Source organism: Symphodus melops (genome assembly GCF_947650265.1).
Source record: "Symphodus melops genome assembly, chromosome: 1".
Lineage (NCBI taxonomy): Eukaryota > Metazoa > Chordata > Actinopteri > Labriformes > Labridae > Symphodus > Symphodus melops.
This window is the reverse complement of record NC_136691.1, coordinates 43,426,249-43,448,366: the sequence shown is the minus strand read 5'-3', so window position 1 is coordinate 43,448,366 and position 22,118 is coordinate 43,426,249. Positions and strand designations below refer to the sequence as shown.

The window sequence follows — 22,118 nt, the reverse complement described above, 5'->3', positions numbered from 1 at the left end:
TCCGTGCCACAGCTGGATTAGAAAGTCTTTAAGCATTTCAGTGTGAGCGTAGTCAGTTTATTCAAAGAAATGAACACATCTTCTTCATTCACGCAAACTTTATTTCACATGTCTCTGTTGGCCCTGATCACATGACACTAAGATACACAACAAAGCTACACACGCACACATACACACTATTACTCACATATACACTACAGTCTTGGCCGCTGCATATTTCAGTTGAATAGATCTACATTTATGTCCCTCACACATATATATGGTTTATTATTATCTTCGTATAGTCTGTAAACATTACATTTATTTATTGATATCATACAGAGTGAACTGTGCACTATCACAGGTGTGTGTTTGTTTGTGTGAGGCTGAGCTGCGTGCAACACGCTGCTGCACAGCAACATTTGCAATACTTCACTTTTTTCTTATGAAAAATTCAAAAACATTTCTACTTTAAATCAGAACATAACTACCATGCTGACAGTTATCTAAGTACAAGAAGACACTTTACGGCTACAAACACGCCCCGCTAACACAGAGAGCATATGTCGTGTTGAACGCAGCTCAGGGATCGGCTAACTTGACATTATCACTACATAATGAACATTATACACATACACAGGTTGAATAAATAGATCAGCAGTTATAGATTAGAGTTGTACAGACTGTTGTTCAGTCGAATCATCACGTACAGTCAATGGATAAAATCTAATAGCTGGTGTGTCTCTGAAGAACATTAAGACTTATCAAACCTGCATGACAGAGACCTAGCTGCAACATTTCCTTTTACAACACTGTCCCCTCCTGAAGTTATTCACCAAACCTCCATTCAACACATGTTTTCATAACATTCTGATCTAGAACATTTCAAAGAAAGAAACCAGTGAAAAACAAACATTGGATTCAATGGGCTTGACAACAAGTCATGAAACAACTGTTATTGACACTGTATTTTACCATTTCCTGATGTTATACTTTAAAAATTGGAAGAAATATGTTCAGAGACAATGCTCAGTTTACACAAAGACAATTAACTTCTTTAAAAGTACCCAATGAATGTGGCTGGTAGTTACAATTACAACCAGGAAATTCTGAACTCAATTGTGGATTAATGGGCACATTCTCATCGTGAATGTCATTGTCTGACTTCAGAACTTGTTTGAGCAAACATGCGCCAGTTATATCAAGCTGGAACCAGTTAGAACCAAATAACAAGTAGGAACCAGCTGTAACCAGTTCCTCTCAATTTGAGTTAGTTGGAATTATTTAGAACCAGGAAGAACAAGATTGTGGTGATGAGATTAAGAGGCCAAGACTCAAATCGAGTACTGTAGATTCACGAATCATTGATAAAAGCTAACAATGCCAAATGTATTTGGTGGGAAACGTTTCATTAAAAAGATGACAGCTCACATAAATAATGCCATATCAATCACAAAGGCAGATAATAAATTAATCAATAAATAGATCAACAAATACATAATTTAAAAACAACATGTAAACTTTACACTGTAAAGAAACATTTCTGCATAAATAAGAATATCTTGTTTGCTTTGCACAAGAGAGACAAAAAATAATTATCAGAGCAAAACTATTCAATTCAAGGAGTTGATGGAGCGAACAAACTTGCTAACTAGCTTGCTTACTGAAGTCCTGTCTGATCCCAGAGCAGCCAGAATATCCAGAGAGGAGTGAGAGATCTTCACTTCCACAGCATTGCTGACGTCTTCTACAGTATGTTATAACCCTGATAAATCCCATGTTTCTGTCACTGTCGTATTGATCTGATATGACAGACAGTGTTAGAAGGCTGAAAGACAGGCAGCTGGCCTGTCCCACTCTCCTTACAGTCGGCAGAGAGCTGGACAACTTATCTTTAAACTCAATATTGCAGTAGTGTTTTACTGATCATTTGCTATATCATAATGTGCTGATAATAAATACATCTTTTTTAATCATTATTACTAGTAAGGGTCACAGTAACAGCATCAGTAGAGAACAGTAGAACAGTTCAGAAGAGACACAAACACAATCAGTTCAGGTTAACCCTCAATAGAGGACTGGGGGCTCTCTCCATGGGCAGGGCTACCTTTATGTGGACGACTGGGGAAAATGACAAAACAAACATGAACAAAGAGAAAAGAAAAGAGGAGAATCACAGTAAATAAACAGAAAGGAGGGGTTCAAGGGTCAAATGGCATACCCATCAATGAATAATGCTGCTGGTATCTGTGGGGACCAGTTATAGTATGTGGAGACCATTTAGATGCAGAAACCTGCATAAAACATGACCCCGAGAAAACATGCAGGGAAAGGGGGGATGGGGTTCAGGATCAATGACGTATCACCCAACAGCACTAATTTAGGACCACTGAGAGAGAGCAAGTCAAGTTTAGTTGGAACAAGTGAAAAACAAAGGAGAGATAGCCAGAATAGAATAGGGAAGTAGCAGGAAAGTAAACTACAGATAAACAGAGCACAAACGGGTAGGTTAGTGTATAGTGTACAGTTGAGTAGTACAGTTGGGTACAAGGGAGTCAGGTAAAGTAAGGCAAGGTAGAGTACAGTGCATTAAAGGAAGTTAAAGAAAAGACGGTCGCAGTCAAGTATTTCAGTTTGGTACATGGGAGTAAGGTAAGGCAGGGCAAAGTACTGTAGAGATTAGTATTGTTAGTACAGTTGGGAACAGAAGAGTAGGGTAAGGTAGATAAGCACCCAGAGCGGTAGGGTGTGGTAAAAAAGGGTACAGAAGAATAGAGTACAGTAGAGAAGGGTATACTGTAGGGTAGGATTGGATAAATTGTAGTAAAGAAGGGTATTGTGGCAAAGGGTAAAGTAGGTTAGTGTGGACAGTACAGTTCAATAACATGCAAAATAATAGTGTACGGTGGAGATCAGAGGAGTAGGGTAAAGTTAAATATGGTGCAAAAGAACGTTGTACTGTATAGAAGGGTACAGCAAAGTAGGACACAGTGGCGTCGAGTAAACTAGAATAAGGTACAATAATATAACAGCACGTATAACGTTCTTTCATTTTAACAAATATTTACATCTCTATGCTGAAGACACTCAAATCTATGTTCCTCAATAATGTAAGGTCCTGTAGTGTCTGTAGTTAGAAACGGATTTATATCTGTGTTTATGACCGTCGATTTGTTGGTTCAGCTGCTTAAGAGTCTGATTTTGGATGTTGACTGTTTTTATTGGCCAACAGACTCAAAGTCCTCACATCAGACAAACTTAGTCCATCTTCATCGGTCAAAAGTGTATTAGATGAACATCATGAAGGTTAACATGTACACTGAGTGAAATACCTGGTGAAGAAAGTCCAAAAATAGGCAGGATCTTGACAACCTCTGCCTATTGGCAATGCCCGTCTAACTGACAGAACAGATAACTGTGCAAACAATTGTACTGTATGTTACACCTGTAGCAGCCATGAAACCAGACCTAGGTGAACTAAGCACCTACTAAGTTTCACAAGTGAAAACCTGTTTGAGTTAGCTTGAAATAACTGTTGAAAGTTAAACCGTACAGAAACCAGTTGAGACCAATTACACTTTTCTAGCTACAGATGATTGAAGCAGGAACTTGTTGACTTAACAAGTTAGGGCAATTAAGAAATATGTTTATGCAATTTGAACTGGTTTAATTCAGTAAAAGTCCATATGAACAAGCTAGAACCAGCAGAAACAGTTTGGAATTAACTTGTTTCAGAGAATTTGAAACCAAATGAGCAAAGCAGGAGTTTTTTACACAGGTAGAAATCCTTTGGAACAAGCTGACACAAGCTGATATCAGCACCTGGTAGCCAAGTACCAAATATGTAGGACCCCACCTAGAGTAGGAACCAACAAAATTGAGTTGCGACCATCTGAAGCAATGGGCAGTAATTTAACCAGGGATTTGGACCAAGTGGCTGAAATCTTTGGAATCCACTCAAATAAGCAGGTGCTATCGGATCTGGTAAAAATTCTTAAAAACCAACACATAGCTGCTGAAACCAACTTGCACAACTAGAAACTTGTCAGAACCACTCACTGGCATCTGGCATCAGTGAATACATGTGCTAGCCCATAGAAATCATTTGCATAAAGTGGAACACAGTATCTACCAGCTGGAACTAGAAAAGACCAGTTGGACCAGTATGTACAGGTAGGACCTAGTTGAAACCATAGTACTCAGTTATAACTTGTCATAAAAAGCCAAAGTGATAATGACTAGAACAATCGAAGTTGGTTAGAACCTGAAGAGGATGGCTGTTTTGTGAATTTGGAATGTCTGACACAACATGAAACATTTGTGAACATGAAACATGTTAAATCCAGTTGGATCCCAATATATGATGTGACCTGCGTGTGTACTGTATATTGTGTTTGCGTCTTTGCTTAGAGGAAGGAGTCAGAGTCTGGTCTGGAGGATCTGGATGGAGATGCAGGAACCCTCCGACTGGAGCAACACAAAAAATACAAATAAATACAAATGAAAATGAAATTGACAGACAAACAGAGAAGACAGACAGAAAAAGACAATCAGTTACAGGGTGATGAAGCTGTCATTTTCAAAGCAAATTAAGATGCTAGGAAGGGGGCGGGATCACATGGCGAGGACAGCAATCTGACTGGACGATGGGACGCACACAGTTTATGTGAGACAATGACATCACACAGACAGCTGACGTACCATTGGTGAACTCCTCACTGGTCACTGATAGAGATTCTGAAAAAATAACCATATGGTAAATATGAGGGGGGAGGGGTAGCAGGCTTGACCACCTGCTCTGACATTCCCTGACTGAGAGCTTCCTGTTTAGCCCTAAAAGGTACTGTTAGAACAGGATCACACAAACAGACAGACAGACAGACAGACAGACAGACAGACAGACAGACAGACAGACAGACAGACAGACAGACAGACAGACAGACAGACAGACAGACAGACAGACAGTGAGAGTCAGACATGGACATACAGGTAGAAAAACAGGCAGAATGACAGGTGGATAGACAGATGAGCTGGCAGGTACTCTGATGGAGGCAGCTAGAAAGGTAGAAAGGTAGAAACATTAAGGCAGATGGTCAGATGGATAAAAAGGCAGCAAGAAACAGACAGTAAGAACAACATAAAGGCAGAAAGTGACTGACAGAGACTTCAATGAAAACAGGTGGGCAGTATGTGATACAGGTAGAGAGACAGGTATAAAGAGAGTGTCAGGCAACAAGAGACAGTCAGATGGATATCATGAAAAGAAACAGACAGCCAGACAAAGACAGACACCTCCAGGTGGGTGTATGCCAGTACTGTTACTACATGTAATACCAGTTTCTTCTTGTTATTTCAAGTACAAAGATGGTCCAAGGAAATGTTTAGCATAGCTTAGCACAAACATTGGAAGCGTGGGTAATCTGCTAGCCTGGCTCTTACTTCCAGTTTTTTTTAGCAAGTTAAAAACATCCTGGACATCTTTCTGTACTGAACTCAAAGAGAAGAAACTTCAGATTCCACAAAATGAAGGACTGATCCTTCAGTGTTGAGAGGATGTGCTTAAAGATGAAGGAGTAAATAAGTGTGACAATGAAGAGAAGACGAATGTGCAGAGAGAGGAAGAAAGACAGACCAGTCTTTCTTTTCCTTGTCTGTGCAGGTTGTTTGTGGATCGCAGGTTTCGTTCTACAGCACCAACAAGGAAGAATCTCAACCCAGAAAACACCATTTTTCTTAATATAATTTCTGTGCGGTGGTGGCAAGCAAAGTGAACCAAAGTGGACACTGCAAAGTGTAATACATCTCACTTGAACACATTGAAAATCTGATACAATATTCATGCTGCATTCAGGTCACATTAGAATATATGGAAAAACGTACACAGTGTGAGACATTTCATGTTGCTTGGGGTTCAAGTTCAGAGGATTTGCTTCTGTTAACAATAGGTCATTCTTTGATGTGCTGTTTTATTAAGCTCTTCATGTCCATCGACATTTATTTATTTTATTCACACAACAGTTTTAACACATTTAGACCTGAATGCAGCATGACAAAAACCTTGCTTTATACAGCTGCTTAATTAGAAATAAAACCTGGATTTAAAGGCCCCTTTAACTGTACCTATAATATCTTTAAAATAAACATAAACATGCCCACTTTCAGATTTCAAAGTACAAGAGGGGGAGTGGGTCAAAACCCTGCTAAGAGCTGTGCCTCCAAACTTTGCTTGTGTCCTTCAGGTGGGAAAAGTTGGACTCATTTTCAGCCCAGGAGTTTCATGGCTCAGACAAGCCAACTTAAATTCAAATCCTTTTGCTTGAGATATGCCATAATTCTAACTAGAACATCAGTCTGAGAGAGTGTAGGCCTACTCTACATCCTCGTAGCCTATTGAATCGTGTGAAACAAGAAGAAGTAATTTCCAATTCAAAGCATTAGCCTCGTGTTTCCTACAGGATTTCTTGAGACTATAGTGGGGGGACACTGAACCTCCTTGGGAGGTCTGGGGGCATGCCCCCTTGGGAGAAAAATGTGTACATTCTAAACTTAAATGCATCAACATAATTAAGAGGCTAAATGTACAAAACTTTTTTTTCTCTTTTCACAATGTTGTGCTCTTGTAGTCATTAAACACAAATTGTTAAAACGTAAAATCCAATGCCCATGGAAGTGAAATGCCTCTGGGCTCAGACCATCAGGCTTTAGCCTCATGAGCTCAATGAATGTAAATAAAAAGTGCATTAGTGGCATTCTGTTCATACTCCTGTGTTTTTGTCAATTGGTCCAGTATAGAGCATCGTAGGACCAGGATGTAATCTGTAAATTGTTTTTGTGTTTAAATCATAGCGTCAAGTCGGGAGACTCATCACTCAATCTGACTGATATTATGTTAACATTATTACCTCATTTACGTCTCAATTATTAGTGCTAATATAATAGCCTGCTGACATTGGGGGATTAAAGTCATTGATTTAGCTAACAGTATTGAACAGTTATACCTGGAGTGAAGTGTATCTTAATAATCTCATATGAACTGTTTTGCAAATTGAAACCTGACTTTATTTATTGGTCACAGTAAACACAAATGTGAGCACTAGATGGACAGCTGCTGCAGCTGTTTCCTTGATTGTATGAAAATCAGCTCTCACAGTGTGAGAACTAATTGAATGAAATCGCACATTTAGTGCTGCGGCAGAATGTAAAGGAGCCTTTAGAAAATCAAACCAGCAGGTTCACACATTCAAAGGGATAAGGAACAAGAGTGTATCACATCGAAGAGTTGCACTGAAATACCACTAGTCTGATGCTTTTCATTTTCCTAGTTAGCACTAAAGTAAGTGTCTGTAATTTTGTGTGTTTTACCTAGGGACTCCGGGTGGGGGTGCTCTATTGGGTCGGGAGGGCACAGAGGGTGCAGGTCCAGGGTCAGGTGACACTGCGGGACGAGATGGAGCAGCACGACCGCCTGGACGAGGAGGTCCAGGAGGAGCCCGGCGCTGGGGAGTGGGACTAGACATGGGGGACCTGCAAGGAATTAAGCAGAGCAGTTCAGTTCACTGATCATTCATTAGCAATCTACGCATCAGCTGACCCCTTGCGATATTGAACCTGAACCTGAACCTGATATTACCTGCGACCTGATGGCATCCCGGTCACCTGCAGCCAGGAGTCATCCACAGGAGGTGGCATTGATGTTGTGATTGTTGAGGTGCTGATGTCACCGATGATGCCAAGGCCCTCGCGCAGAGCATGGTACATCTTCAGCATCTCATCACGGTGCGTCGCCTGGGCGAGAGACACACAGGTGGAAAGAGAGAGAGTGAGAAAAAGCCTCAGTATTCATCTAAGAACTATGACCACTAACAGAAGGTCTAATAAAGCTCTGTACATGTGAGTATCAGGCAACAACAGGAAGTATCTTTCACCTCTACATGTGCCTTTCTATATGCCTGTCTCAACTTCTTGGACCTGACTGTGGACCATCTTAGTTAAATTATTAAAAAATCAATGTCTCACCAAAGCTAAAAACACTCAAAGTTTCTTTCTTTTAATGATTTTTTTTTTTAAACTTTCCTCAACCATGTTTCTCTCAAAGTGCTTCAGTATAGCTCTGTCTCCTTACCTGTTCCTGGGACTCTTCCATCAGGCTATTTTGGTCTCCACAGGAGTAAAGTTGAGCCAGCAGGTCAGCGTGGATAAACTCCTTTGTCTGAGGAACAAAAGGCAGAAACATTACTGGTTATGTCATTTCTGTGTGCGTGTGTGTGTGTGTGTGTGTGTGTTTCCCATACATTGTTGACCATTAGGTGCATGATGGCTTTAGGGATGAGGTCCCTGACAGTGCGGTGAATAATGGACAGGTAAGAGTCCACCAGGTTCCTGACGATCTCCACCTGCCGCTCCAGCTGAGGGTCCATACTGTGGATTTGACCATCTCCACTTGACTCCTCCGCCTCAGACTGCAAAAACATGGCCACCCATGATTAAAAACACACAACCTGAAAAACATGCTGTACATAGACCTATACAGCACATTCAAATACATACAGATGTCCACTCTCATTGATATTAATGGTAAGACAGACGAAAATCACCTGTCTGTACATAATCAAAGGAAACTCACCTTCTCTTTGTCCTTCAGGAGGATAAAACAGAAATTAAGAATTAATAAAGAAGAATAAAGAACTGATCATAGCTAACAGTTAATATCAAATACTAACATCACAGAAATAAAGGAAAAATAATGGTGTAGCAATTCAGCAAAAAGGTGAGTAGTGGTTACGTAGTAATAAAAAAGCACTAAGGTAGCAGTAACACTGACGATGTGATCATACAGTGCTATTATTGTAGGAATATTGTGGTAGTAAAGTAGTTATAACGTTTTTAACTAGCAATAGTGACACAGTACTACATCAGAATTAAATGTAGGATAAATTACATCATAGATATGTAACTGCATAAATTATTTATACATTTTCCAGTATTCTTGTATTAATGATGTACTATTAGACCAGTAGTTAATGTGGAGTAATAATAAAGTACACCTTTGGTAATATTGTAGTATTAGTGTTGTAAAATGTGTTAATGTAGCTGTAGTAATGAGGAATACCACGCTGCGTTCAGGGTACACTCCAGCTCGTAGGAAGGAAGCCTTCCAGCTGTCCACCTCCTCCTGAGAATCACTGGCCAGCTCCAGCTGACGGTAATCTTTATACACATTCCTGAAAGATTAACCATTTGTTTGATAAGATGTTTATGACACGGTTCTAACATACACTCAGTAAAGCCAGACATCCCTGTTAGTACTTGTACGTTTCTTCACCATCTGAACCTGACATGGTCCTGTTTAGACTACAACATAAATTACTGATCCTCTCACTGACACATCCCTTGATTGATTAATCTGTACAGTGTTGTGATGAAAAATGGATACATGCCCATACAGTATTCAAACACATACACACCTGTGCTCAGTGCTGAATAGTGCAAAGATGTGTTTGCTGGACATGAAGCTCTTCTCTATGTCTTTGAGTTTCAGGTTGTCTACAGGAAGCATGTACTTTTTCTCCTTCTCCTGCAGGGGGCAACAACAACAAACATCAGGTGCGTTCAGGCAGGTAGCCACAAAAACTAAAGTCAGTTGTAATGTTTTCCATGTGAATGCTTCTGTGTGTGTGTGTGTGTGTGTGTGTGTGTGTGTGTGTGTGTGTGTGTGTGTGTGTGTGTGTGTGTGTCTTACCTCATCATCTTTGTACCAGGACAGTGTCTCAGCAGTCAAAACAAACCAGTAGTCTTTAGCTCCTCCCTTCATGATACCAATGTTGTTGATGGTCAGCCAGCCTTTGCGGATCACCTGCACAAACACAAAAACACACATGCAGACAAACAGAAATGGTGTCTTCATATCCCCTTTACTTATTATGTATCCATCAATAATCAGGGAGGAATTGATTATGTGGATTGCAGATAGGATAAAAAACACATCTCAAATCACCATATACATTTAACGGACACCTCTAGCTGCACTGCAAGAATCGACTTCATGTTCTGAAATTATTACATGCCAACATAAACACACACACAATGAATACTCACCATGATCTCATCCTGGTTGCCACAGCAACATCAGCAGAGTTAGGGATGGTGAGTAAGAGTTAGAAGACAAACTTGTTAAAAAAACATCTTCATGTTTTACATTAATCATTGTCTCAGACAGTGACCTCTGAGACTCACCTGGTTTCCTGCTGCTTTCTTCTTGCTCATCTGGTTGCTCTTCTGCTGGGCACTGACACACACAAGACAGAGAGATGGTTCTTTCCAGATCAGATGGTTTCCCTAACTGCTAACTACTTGTAGCTTGTATATGTCAGGATTACAAGTCAGTTACTGTCAGTCAGTTTTGTGTGTGTGTGTGTGTGTGTGTGTGTGTGTGTGTGTGTGTTTGTGTATATTGTCTGTTTGAAAGAAAACAGACAAAAGGTAGATTATCCTCGAATGTTTGACTACCAATAATTGTAAATTTCTCCGCTTGCGAGATGAATAAAGGATTATTATTATTCTTGACGGGAGGCAACAGCTCAGTTAGAACATTGAATACACACATTTCTGAATACGGTACTGTCAACAATAAATACACACAGAAGGCTTGAATGCCAAATTTAAGACACCACTTTTTTAAAATACTATGCTCTTGTCTTATGTACAGGTCTTGGTGTGTTTCTTACTTTGCAAAGCCAATGAAGTCGTCATGGTTTGTGTTGATGTAAGACAACTCTATGTCAATCAGCAGCATCACCTGAAAGCAGATAAACAGAAAGAAACGACAGAGAGGCAGACAAAGAGAAGTGATCATTATTTCAACATTTGTACCCTCAACCTCAGTAATAATTTCAAATTCTGAGAGCAGCTTCTTCTGTGATTTAAATATTGCTCTAGAGTTTTTAAATGATCAAAGGCTTGCTTATCTGCTCAAACTGAAATTTGGCTGTTGTGCAAAAATGGAGAAAGAAAACGATGATCTGGCAGAGTAAGACTTTTTAACAGGGTTATTTTGACCCTCGTGAGAACAACACTTCTGTTATTTTAAGTTGCCATTTAGTCAAACTGTTAGGTACTTTGGTAATTGTTAAGAGCTCTTGTTTGCAGCAGACCCATGGATGTACTTACAACTATCATTGGGATACTTTGGTACAACAAAACAGTAAAACATGATGACTCTCAGGGAATTTCTGAGGCAGCCTTTTGGTTTTGAATAGAGTCATGTTACAGATCGTTGATGTTGACAGGTAGGTTTGGGAAATCAGACCTGGTCCTTGGTGCGACTCTCTCGGTCTCTGATGTGCTGAGTGACGATTCTCTCCATTTCTTCTCTGAGCATCGGATACTGAGCCAACTGAAGGTTAGAAACATGGTGAGGTGAGAGTCAGAAGAGACAGGTAATCTCAAATCCAGCAGTAGTTGTAGTAGTAGTACCTTCCATTTACATTGACTCACACTATATTATTGTAGCAGAAGCAGTATTGATTGTAGTTATAAGTATGCCATTGTAGTATTTGTATCACCTTCTATATACTCTGCCACAGTGTTGTGTAGTAGTATGAGTGGAAGTAAGATACTGCACCAAAAAAAATAAGGGACCACTTAAACCACTCTTCAGATCTTGATGAAGGAATAGTTCAAGTTGAAAATGTTGACTGATGAGTATTTTACAATTTGCTGAGAACAGTGGAAATCACAGACTGATCCTGAACTTGTGTGAATTTTATCACAGAAATTCTTAAGGTGACTCGGAAGCATGTGAAATGGTTATATGGGTGCACTGACTGGGCTACTTTTAAAGTTGCTGCCACAGACGTTGTCGAACTTGCACACACTGTACGATATTACATCCGATTTTGTGAGGATGTGTGGGCAGACAAGTTAATATAAAAATAACAAACCCAGGTTTACTCCACATCTCAGACACCATACCCCCCTAATATTGACCAGCACAGAACTGTGGACTCTTTCAGGTTCCTGGGATCCACAATCTCCTGGAATCTGAAGTGGGCCTACCGCATAAGAGGCAATTGCCGCTCAGAGGTGGTCAAGACAGTAATACTCAAGGACATTTTACAACTCAACCTCTGCAATCAATGTGTAAATGGGGATAAAAGTGAAGACAAGAATAGTGCTATAAAAGCTCAAGTCTGTTTACCATTTACCACAAACTAAATGCCCTGCTACAGATGTACTTCCTGCATCAACTAAAGAAGTTCATATTGCCTCAGGAGCAGCTAATAATGTTTTACACCGTCATCATCCTGTCTTTTCCTCTGCACATCCATCACCGCCTGGTCCAGGTCTGCCACCAAACAAGGACAAATACAGACTGCAACGGGCAATCAGGACACGGCAGAGAAATTCATTGGTGCCAACCTGCCCTCCATCCAGCACTTATACTGTTCCAGGGTCAAGAATAGAGCAGCTACAATCACTGCAGACCTCTCACATCTCAAACACACTTTTCAAACTTCTTCCGTCTAGCAGACTATAAAGAGCACTGCACGCCAAAAACAACCTGACGGTTCAAGTCCCAGTCCAGACCAAATATGGAAATTGGTCTCGTAGCTGGGGAGATGCCAGACCACTTCCTGAGCACTGCTGGTGTGCCCTTGAGCAAGGCACCCCCCACACACACCGACACCATCCCATCAATTTAGTAGATCTTAATCTTATTTTATGGTCAATCGCTTAATCTTGTCAATATGGTTCTCATCTGACATCAATCTATGCACACTGCCTCAATGTCAATAAGAATCAATAATAATAATTCAATATCCTGTATAATTCAGAATCTTTTGCACTCATTACTACTGCACCATTGTCATATTTTGGCTTGTACACATTATTTGACATGTTTATTTGTTTCTTTATTGTTAATTTTCAACACAATAAACGCAGTTTATAAAAGTCAAATTCCTTATATGTGTAAGCATATCTGGCCAATGAGGCTGATTGTGGAAGTGGTAGACGTTTCAGTACCTTCTCTGAACATTGTCACAAAATGATGTAGTAGTAGTAGCAGTGTTACTAGAAGTGGTCGTATAATTCATAGAAGTAGTAGTAGGAGTTCTGTGTTCATAGTGTTGTGATGAAGATGTAGTATTAGTGCTATCAGTAATATCAATACACAGTAAGTATTAGTACAAATAGTATTAGTACTTGTACCTTCTGTGTACACTGCCTCACAGTGTTGACGAGCTCGCCGATCACCATGTCGACACATTTCTGACACGGCTCTTTGATCTGAGCGATCAGGCGCTTAACAATCGTCTCAAACGCCATGTCAGGTGTGAAGAGACCCGTCCTGAACAGAAAACACAAGTGAGAAAGGTCATACTCGGGTACTGTAACACACACCCACACATGCACACACACACACCCACACATGCACACATGCGCACACACTTGTACATAATAGATCAAAGCTTGACTTTGAACTCACCTAATTCCATGAATGTTTTTGATGGCATAGCTGATCTCTTTCCGGAGAGTCTTCTCGTCACTCTCCAACTGTGCACACAAAAACACACGCAAAAACCATCACACGCGCACAAAATAGCTTTTAAGCTGTTAGACTTCTATCACAACTGGTACAAAATGTATCTATACAAGTGAGACCTCGCATGCATAAATGTGACGCAGTCAATGTTGCTTTGCATTATTCTACAATGATGTTTCCCTCCTTGCTGTGTGTGCACTTGTGTGTGTATATGTGTTACCTTGACTATTTCGAAGGGGAAGCGTTCATGGAAGATGCGGTTGATCTTTGCTCCCCCAGACAGCTCATAGGTGTCCACCTGATCTCCAGATCCTTCAATGCGTTTCTCGAAGTCCACTGCAAACTGCTGCACCATCCTTACACACACACACACACACACACACACACAGTTGTTGTGGACGTGTTCATGTTGTTGTTTAATTGCACATTAGTATGTATTAGTTTGTATTGAATTTATGGACTACAGTAGGGCCTTGTTGATAGTGTATTTAGTGTGTATAAACAGTCTTTATTGTGTGTTTAATTAAGTGGTAAGTTGCATATATTAGTGTTTATTTATATATATATACATATTTGGAGTACTGACTGAAGAAGCGCCTTGGTCTTGCGTCCTGGGTCATCTGGCCTGAAGTTCTTGTACTCCTCCACCTCCTTTTCAATTGCTAGCAGCTGACTCTGCAACTTACTACGTAACCCTGGCAGCGTCTCCCGGATATGGTTGGTCAGTTGCTAGGTGTAACAGAGAAACCTTTTTTTACTGATTATAGAGGAGGTACCACAGTCCTCTGTGAGCAAACAGTTATACAACAGTGTTAGCTGGTTGTATTCAGTTCTTAGATGAATGGTTGTCACAATTATCTGAACACCAAACTTAATTATAATTAATTACAGATAATTATATTCAGAAATGCCCATCCACTTCGAATGAAGCATAATCCAGTGCGTGTGTGTCTGTGTACCTGGTTGAGGATTTTCTGCAGGTAGGCAGTACCCATGCGGTCGGCCAGATGTCGGTATGAAGGGTGCGAAAGGAAGAACTTCCTCTCTGCTTGCAGAGCTGCTGTGATATCTTTCTTCCCATCAATGTCCTTCTGACTGCGGTTCACCACCCCGATGTAACCTGATACAAGTCAGAGTCTGTTATCGAGCTCAGACCTGGTCCCCCGCTCATTTTCCCTTTACACTTTGTGTTGATCTCTGATCATTATTATGCTGATATAGTTCAGTTTTTTGCACAAAATCATTTGCAGTTTCCAGCAGTTAAATCACAACCATAGTGCAGGATTTGCTCGTTGTTCCAAGCAAGATATTTTCTGACTTTAAACTTCTCTGAGGATTTTTTAACTGGTCATGAAACAGACTACACATTAATACTGATGTCTCTATATGACCTATACAATCAAACAACACCATCAGCAACACCAATTATTTTGTCTTGATTGATATTCTTAATGCCTGCTGTCACTGCCACGGGGCTAGTGTCTGGTGAGGGGAACAGCAGGACACTACAGAAACATTCAGTTTACATTTCCACAGCAAATATTCACAATTAATAACCTGTTTGACTTTTAAATCTAATTTCTTTCACTGTCTAACTGGAAATAACTCTTTATCAGTGGAATTTAAAAGTGCAGCAAAAATAAAACTTCACTTCCACAATCAGAAAAATGATGTGCATAGACGTTGACAATGTAGGTATTCAGAAAGCAGTAAACACACTGCTGTGGTTAGTTTTTTTCTGTACCTCTGCGTAGTGGCAGCAGTTTGTTCTCCAGAATGTCTCTAGCGTCGGTTCCTTCATCCATCAGATCCAGTTTGGTGATCACACCAATGGTCCTCAGACCTGAACACATATTTAGAATACTCCCTTTATATCAACTAGATGACAAGAGAAAGAGGCCCTGGCAAATGACATTTAAGAACCCCTCTCTATTATTTAGCACTTTTATGGGTATTGACTAACAGATGAAGCAATGAGATAATGCAAATGAACGTGTTGAGGACTCAAACCTTGCGGGTCGACCTCCTTGGCAATTTTCAGAGCATCAGAGTTGGCAAGGTCAGAATTAGCAGGGGACACAGCCAATAGTAGGCAGTTATCCTTTGTGACAAACTGCATGAGCATTTCTTTGATCTGCTGCTCAATGTCCGCTGGTTGGTCCCCAACTGGCACCTTCGTCATCCCGGGAAGATCCACGAGAGTCAGGTTTAACACTGAGGACACAAATGCACAGAGCTAAACTTCTCTGCAAAGAACTATCACCAAACCCATCACTCAAATAGGGGATTCTGACCAGTCTGATCAATGCAAAGTGTCTTGTTTGATTTCAACTATGAAAACAATACACTTTATACCAGAGGGGCATTTGTCCATATTTCAAGTAGTTTAAAACAACATAATTGATAATCCAATGAATTAGCCACAACACTATTAAACTACATTCAGACAACCTCTAAAGATTTAAAGCTTTTAACGTCTTATTTGCTAATGATTTTCGCAAACTAACTAAAATTAAAGCGGACATATTTCCAACAGGATTCAGATTTTACCTGTTTATTATATTTCACTCATTAATTAGAATTATGTGAAACAATTAAGATTGTCAGACAGCATACCACCACATACCACTCTGAGTTCAATGTCTGAGGCAAATGTCAGCTGTATGGATTATTTACCGTGTGGCGAGTAGACTCGGAGGTTTATAGGGACCGGACTGATTCCTTTGTTTGCCCCAGTGATTCGATCAGTTTCTGCTTCAATCTCCTGACGAACTTCATCAAAGTCGATGAACTTCTTCCCTTTACAGTGCAGGAACTCTGCATATTCTGATTGGTTAGAACACAAGATCGCCAATCAGTCGTATGATCAGGTTAACACCATTACCAGAACACCATCAGTCCATTTGTGCGTATTTATACCTGTAAGACAGTTGATGAGCTGCAGCACCAGGGGGCGACGAGTAACAATGCCAGAGCCACGAGGGAGGAAGTCCCTAAAAGAAAGGGAGAGAGAAGACCCAGAGATGAAGGGAGAAAAAGAAGGAGTAGGACACAAACGATAAAGTTAAGGATCAGATAGGAGGGGTAGGAGGAGGTTGAGGAGGATATTGGAGTGAAGCGAGAGAAGATGGAAGAAAGAGGAAGAAGAGGTAAAGTGTGCAAAGGTAGGATAACAAGAGAGGAGGACAGACAAGAGGGGTAGTACAGAAAAAGGAGATGGAAGAGGGTAATAGAGAGGGATAGAGAGGAGGAGCGGACAACAGTGATGAGGGGAGGAAGAGAAAAGGTGGAGGAGGAAGGGGGAAGGGGGGAAAGAGAGAAAGAAGAGAAGGAGGATGTGGGGGTACAGAGAAAGAATTAGAAAAGAGGAGGGGTAAGAGGGGCAGGGAGGAGAGGAGAGGAGAGGAGAGGAGAGGAGAGGAGAGGAGAGGAGAGGAGAGGAGAAAGATGAATAGAGGAGAAGTGAACATATGTGTCTTCATGGAAAGGAGCAGCCTATCAATCAATATATGTTGTAAAATAATTCCACTGAATGCTGATTGTATTTTAAATACTTGCCTTATGTATGCAATATGAGTACCAATGTAGCTGTTAGTATGTGCTTTTATATATTTTATTGATTTATGTAAAACAGATAAAAACATATTCTCAACAGGTTTACATATATATACTGTATACTGTATATATACTGTATATATACTATATACATATATACTGTATGATACATTTATAATCATTATATTATCACACATATAGATAATGTGAGCAGTTAATGTGATGTGAATAATTCTGAGCAGCTCGTGGTGGAACATTGTCACGACATCCTCAGTGTGTGTGTAGTACTGGCTGCAGTCACTGATTCAACTGCAGTCAGCTAACATGCACACACACACACACACACACATTCACACACATTTACGCACATCACGCTGGTATTGTCATGCGATGCTGCTTCAGCCTTGCTGAGTCATGTGATCAACAGTAACCAATTAGAGGAGAGCTACAGAGAGGGTGAGAGCCTCGTCATCCTCAGGCTGAGAAAGAAGATAAAAATATTCAGCCAATCAGGCATCAGTCTCCAGCAAGACTTGAACGACAGACCTCAGATTTATGCCATATATATGTACAGTATTAATTATTTACATGGTAAATTATGAACATTTTATTGATTGTAATATTGCCAAATACTTTAATGATATTGATGACATTTTACAAAAAAAGGGGGAGACTGCATTGCATACGTTGGCAAAATTCAGCTTATATGTTATTGCATGACAAAAATAATAAAATATATACAAATGAAACACTACACAATGTTTGCATAATGATTTTTGATTCAGTTTGGTGACAGACTTGATAAAGGCCATTGATGTTATGTTTGTTTTTAGCAGCCTGTAACTCAGCATAATAATAATAATAATAATTATACTAATAATTGTAATAATAATTATAATAATTACAATAATAATACATTTTACTTATGGGCACCTTTCAAAAAAACTAAGGACTCTTTACGAGCAGAGTTAACAAGATAAAAATATTAACCATAGAATTACAAAGCAGCCACAAGCAGGGTTAAAAACAAACAAATGACATATTATCATCTCATTTTTTTGTATTTAAATGCTCATATTTGTGTCATTTGAAAAATATATATATAAATAGTTATTATGCCCAATTTGAAAAATCACATTATTACAATTGATCTGGCATCTTCATGGTTTTGTTTTGGCACAGAAACTATGGCTTTCAGCTAAATGTGAACATTTTTGACCTACTGTTTTAATCAGAATCAGAATCAGAATAGTGTTTTATTGCCAAGTACCTTTGCACACATAAGAAGTTTGTCTTGGTGTATTGGTACAAAAAATGTCTGTAATCTCTGTAAACATATCATCTGCATGCATCAAACAGTTAAGAAGACACAATGATTATACATAACATAGAAATATGCTGCATTTGTTTGTCTGTTGTGTTTTTGTTTATTCATTTTTTTCTTTTCTTTTTCTTTTTCAAAAGCGGCCTGGACAAGTGTTGCAAATTAAAACACTGAAATCAATGCATCTGGTTTGTCCAATGTAATTGCTATGTTCACACCTACTTATAAATGTAGGTCCAATGTCATCTCTATTTTAGCTATGTTTTTGGTCCATGAGGCAAATGTCTATCTCTGAAACCACATGTCAGATAAAAATAAAAACACTGCTTTCATTGCTGCCTAATGACACACACAAGCCACTGTGCTGTTGTATTGAATACACAAGTGTAGGAATGACAAAAATGTTGTTTTAGTAAATGGTAGTTCTCCATTCATTCTTCTTACTGTGCCTTCTGGAGCAAATCCCAGCTAACCTAAAGAGAGGCTACTGATAGATAATGATAATCTTTGCAACAAAATTATCTGAGCAGCTTTGACTGGTTTGAAAACCATTTACTGTTTTAATTAACATAAATTCTCGTATGTGTTTTGTGTATTTTCCCTGTGTAGTGTCAGATGCCTTCTTCAGAGTCAATAAGTCCCAACACATAAACAGAGAAGACTGATCACTTAGCCTGAAAAAACAAGGAGCTTGACAGTTTAACTTAAGTCTTGATAACAGTTCAGCTATCATTCAAGTTCTGAAGTATTAAGAAACGTATAATGTTTGGCATGTAATGCTGGTATGACCACTGTGATGGTCTACAGCTCACTAAGCTACTGCTGAATATCTAACAACGCACCTGAAAAACATCACAATAAGTTTCTTCTAATTGCAATTGACTGGCTTTGGGAGAGACAATCTGGTACAAACTCAGGTACGTTCAGTTTAGAAAATGCAGAACAAGACACTGGTCAGGAATCACTATGCATTTACATATTGAGCATATTAATACAAAATGTGGTCCTGTGCCTGTACTGATTTGTATAGATATGCTGAATATGTAAATACACAGTGATTCCCAGCCTGTGTCTTGTTCTGCATTTTTCATTGTCCACTCTTTCTGCAAACATTGCTTCTTATACAGGGAAACATCACACTTCATGATTCATTTTACAAGGAGTTTAACAGAAACCAAATCCACAGAATAACAAAACAAACCAGAAATTAAAGCTCTTTTTGTGTCAATTTTGGCAAACCCTGTAGAGAAAGCATTGCCTGTCATTTCTCTGCTGATGGTTTTTGGTACGTGTGAAATAGTGATAACAAACGAAATATGTCACATACATCACCACGTCTGACACAGTCACATACAGTTTATCACGGTCTGACACCTACCCTGTGGCAGCAATTTCAGCCAATTAAAATTACAGTATAGAACTACTACTGTAAGTGTTCTTGTTGTTTGATTTATAAAGAGACATCAGAAGTACTTTAAGCCTTTTTTTCACTGTAGTCTATACAGAAATTTCTCAAACTGACTGAAGCAATCTCAAGAACCAATGCTTGCCCAATTTTCTTCAGTGCAAAGTGATAAAAAATGAATCCATACTGAATTGTTATAATCCTTATCTATTTTAGTCATTATTTACAGTAAGTCATGACTGACTGACAAAGTAGAAAATAATCAAAAGATCAATCGAATTTCCTCTCCTTAGGGATTTCCAAGTAGCTTAACACTCATAACAACCATTTCAAAAACAAAAAGGGTTTTGGTTTAAATCTACAGCTTTAGCTTATATTTTGTATCTCCTTTTTACACTATTTATGATGTATGTGTAAGATATGTATGATATGGACCTGTGTCTGCAATAAAGCTTTATAGATCAGAGCACTGTTATCAGTTCATTGGGTCTATTTCGATTTCTATATAATAAGTTCAATGTCTATGTATAGGCTGTAGAAAGAGGCTGTTTAATTGTTTGAAGTGGTGAGCAGGCCTGCAAACAGCCGGGCGGCGGCTCCGTCTGACATACTGTCCTACAGGAGGGCAGGATTGTCGGGCCCGACTCAGTGTGAACACACAAACAGAAAGAAAGACAGACAGACAGAGAGGTAGACTGACAGAAAGGTGGACTTACTTCCCCACGAAGTTCTCCAGCACGGAACTCTTCCCGGCGCTCTGCCCGCCCACCACCGCGATCTGCGGCAGGTCGAGGCTCGAGTTCTGGCCGATGGAGGAGAAGGCATCCTGGAGCTTGTTCACCAGCGGGATAAGGTCCTCCATCCCCCGGTTCCCCATGACGGCGAGGTAGAGAGAAAGACAGGTAGAGAAGAATGAACAGACAGGTGACGGAGGAGGGAGAGAGAGAGAAAGAGACAGAGAGAGAGAGAGAGAGACAGGTGTAGTAGCTGGTGGCTCTGGTGGAGAATCAATCAGTCAGACAGGCAGGCAGCAGTGAGACAGGCAGGGATGCAGCATCTGTATCTCAGCTCTCCTGTCTCACATCATGACACTCTCCCACGCGTGCAGCTAATGAATCCGATCAACTCATCGAATATCGATGTAAGGTTTGATGAACGCAGGTATGATTGGTGATGAGGATGCTCCTGCTGTGACCTTCACTCCGCTCTCCTCCGCTCTCCTCCGCTCTGCAGGGAGGGACCGACCAGCGACACCAACACACATCCGGTCATCCCCTTCAGAATAAGATTTAAATAGATTATATTTTAAAATATATTAATGTAATAAGATGTTGTCACCTCGAATAATTCTAACATGACTTCGTAATACAAGTCTGAATAAAATCGTTTTTTTCTCAATTCAATAAATGTCAAATATTTTGAAATTTAATGTTTATTGAAGTGAACTTATTTGACAAACGATATTCATATAACACTATTTTGATCACTTTAGTGTCAGCTGTGGGTATCATATTTGGTAATTTAATCAATTATAAATATTTTTCAGGTTATCTACAATTGTTGTGATACTCAAATACTTTTCACAACCATTGGTGATATCGTTTTGTAAACTGTTCATTCGACCGATGCCCTTTCGGTAAATTTCACATTGCAGCATTTAACGAAAATAAATAAAAGATGAACTATTATATTTTATTTTTAAAGGAAAGGCCAGACCCCCGATGTGTTGGCGTTTCCCTGCAGCTCTATGACACGTGAGGATGGAGATGATGCAGAGCTGCACTTCACCATGAGAACTGCAGGGGGCAGCACAGATAATAGTCACTGCTGTAAACCATAAACAAACATTACTGACGCCTGACAGCTGATTTAAGAATAAAATATACATTATTTATAAATTACTACAGTTTGATTTATCTCAATAAAACAAAACGATTTTTTCTACCTTTAAAAAGAGCCTGTCCCTGAGCTGATATAATCACCGTTACTACATTAATGACATGAAATACACAACAGCTTTAAGTAAGCTCATCTGTAAACCCTCAAGATTCGAGACTAACAAAATATAAAGAGACAAGCATTTTTCTCTTCATCTGCAATTCAGCTGCTGCACACTACAGCTGTGGATGGTGTATCTTTTTATAGTTGATCTTACAGTAAAACTCCAACATGTAGATAACTAAGTGTATTATATTTGTCAGTGTTTTTACACCTTGAATGTTAAAAATAAGCGGAGAAAAACGTTTTTTTAATGTAAAAAACAAAAACAAAAAAAACCAACAAAAAAAACCTTGCATACATACTAAATCACC

General features: G+C 39.5%; 1 protein-coding gene across 2 annotated transcripts; it reads right to left on the bottom strand.

The window, feature by feature from the left end:
- Positions 1–80: 80 nt before the first annotated feature.
- On the bottom strand, positions 81–21,069 carry LOC306825563 (dynamin-1-like; the record flags this gene model as incomplete). Of its 2 annotated transcripts, XM_079346378.1 has the most annotated exons (22): positions 20,523–21,069; positions 16,442–16,515; positions 16,199–16,348; positions 15,533–15,736; positions 15,267–15,365; positions 14,482–14,642; positions 14,109–14,251; positions 13,743–13,878; positions 13,466–13,533; positions 13,189–13,327; positions 11,285–11,371; positions 10,704–10,774; positions 10,213–10,264; positions 10,075–10,086; positions 9,719–9,832; positions 9,444–9,553; positions 9,092–9,200; positions 8,271–8,438; positions 8,102–8,188; positions 7,610–7,764; positions 7,342–7,503; positions 81–2,100 (listed from the first exon to the last, which is right to left on the bottom strand). In XM_079346378.1, the coding sequence occupies exons 1-22, from the start codon at positions 20,681–20,683 to the stop codon at positions 2,040–2,042; spliced, it is 2,523 nt and encodes an 840-aa protein (XP_079202504.1). In that variant the 5' UTR covers positions 20,684–21,069. The 2 variants fall into 2 exon arrangements, with proteins under 2 accessions (XP_079202504.1, XP_079202505.1); XM_079346379.1 differs by lacking the exon at positions 81–2,100 and having other exon boundaries at positions 7,338–7,503; positions 9,089–9,200.
- Positions 21,070–22,118: the final 1,049 nt, after the last annotated feature.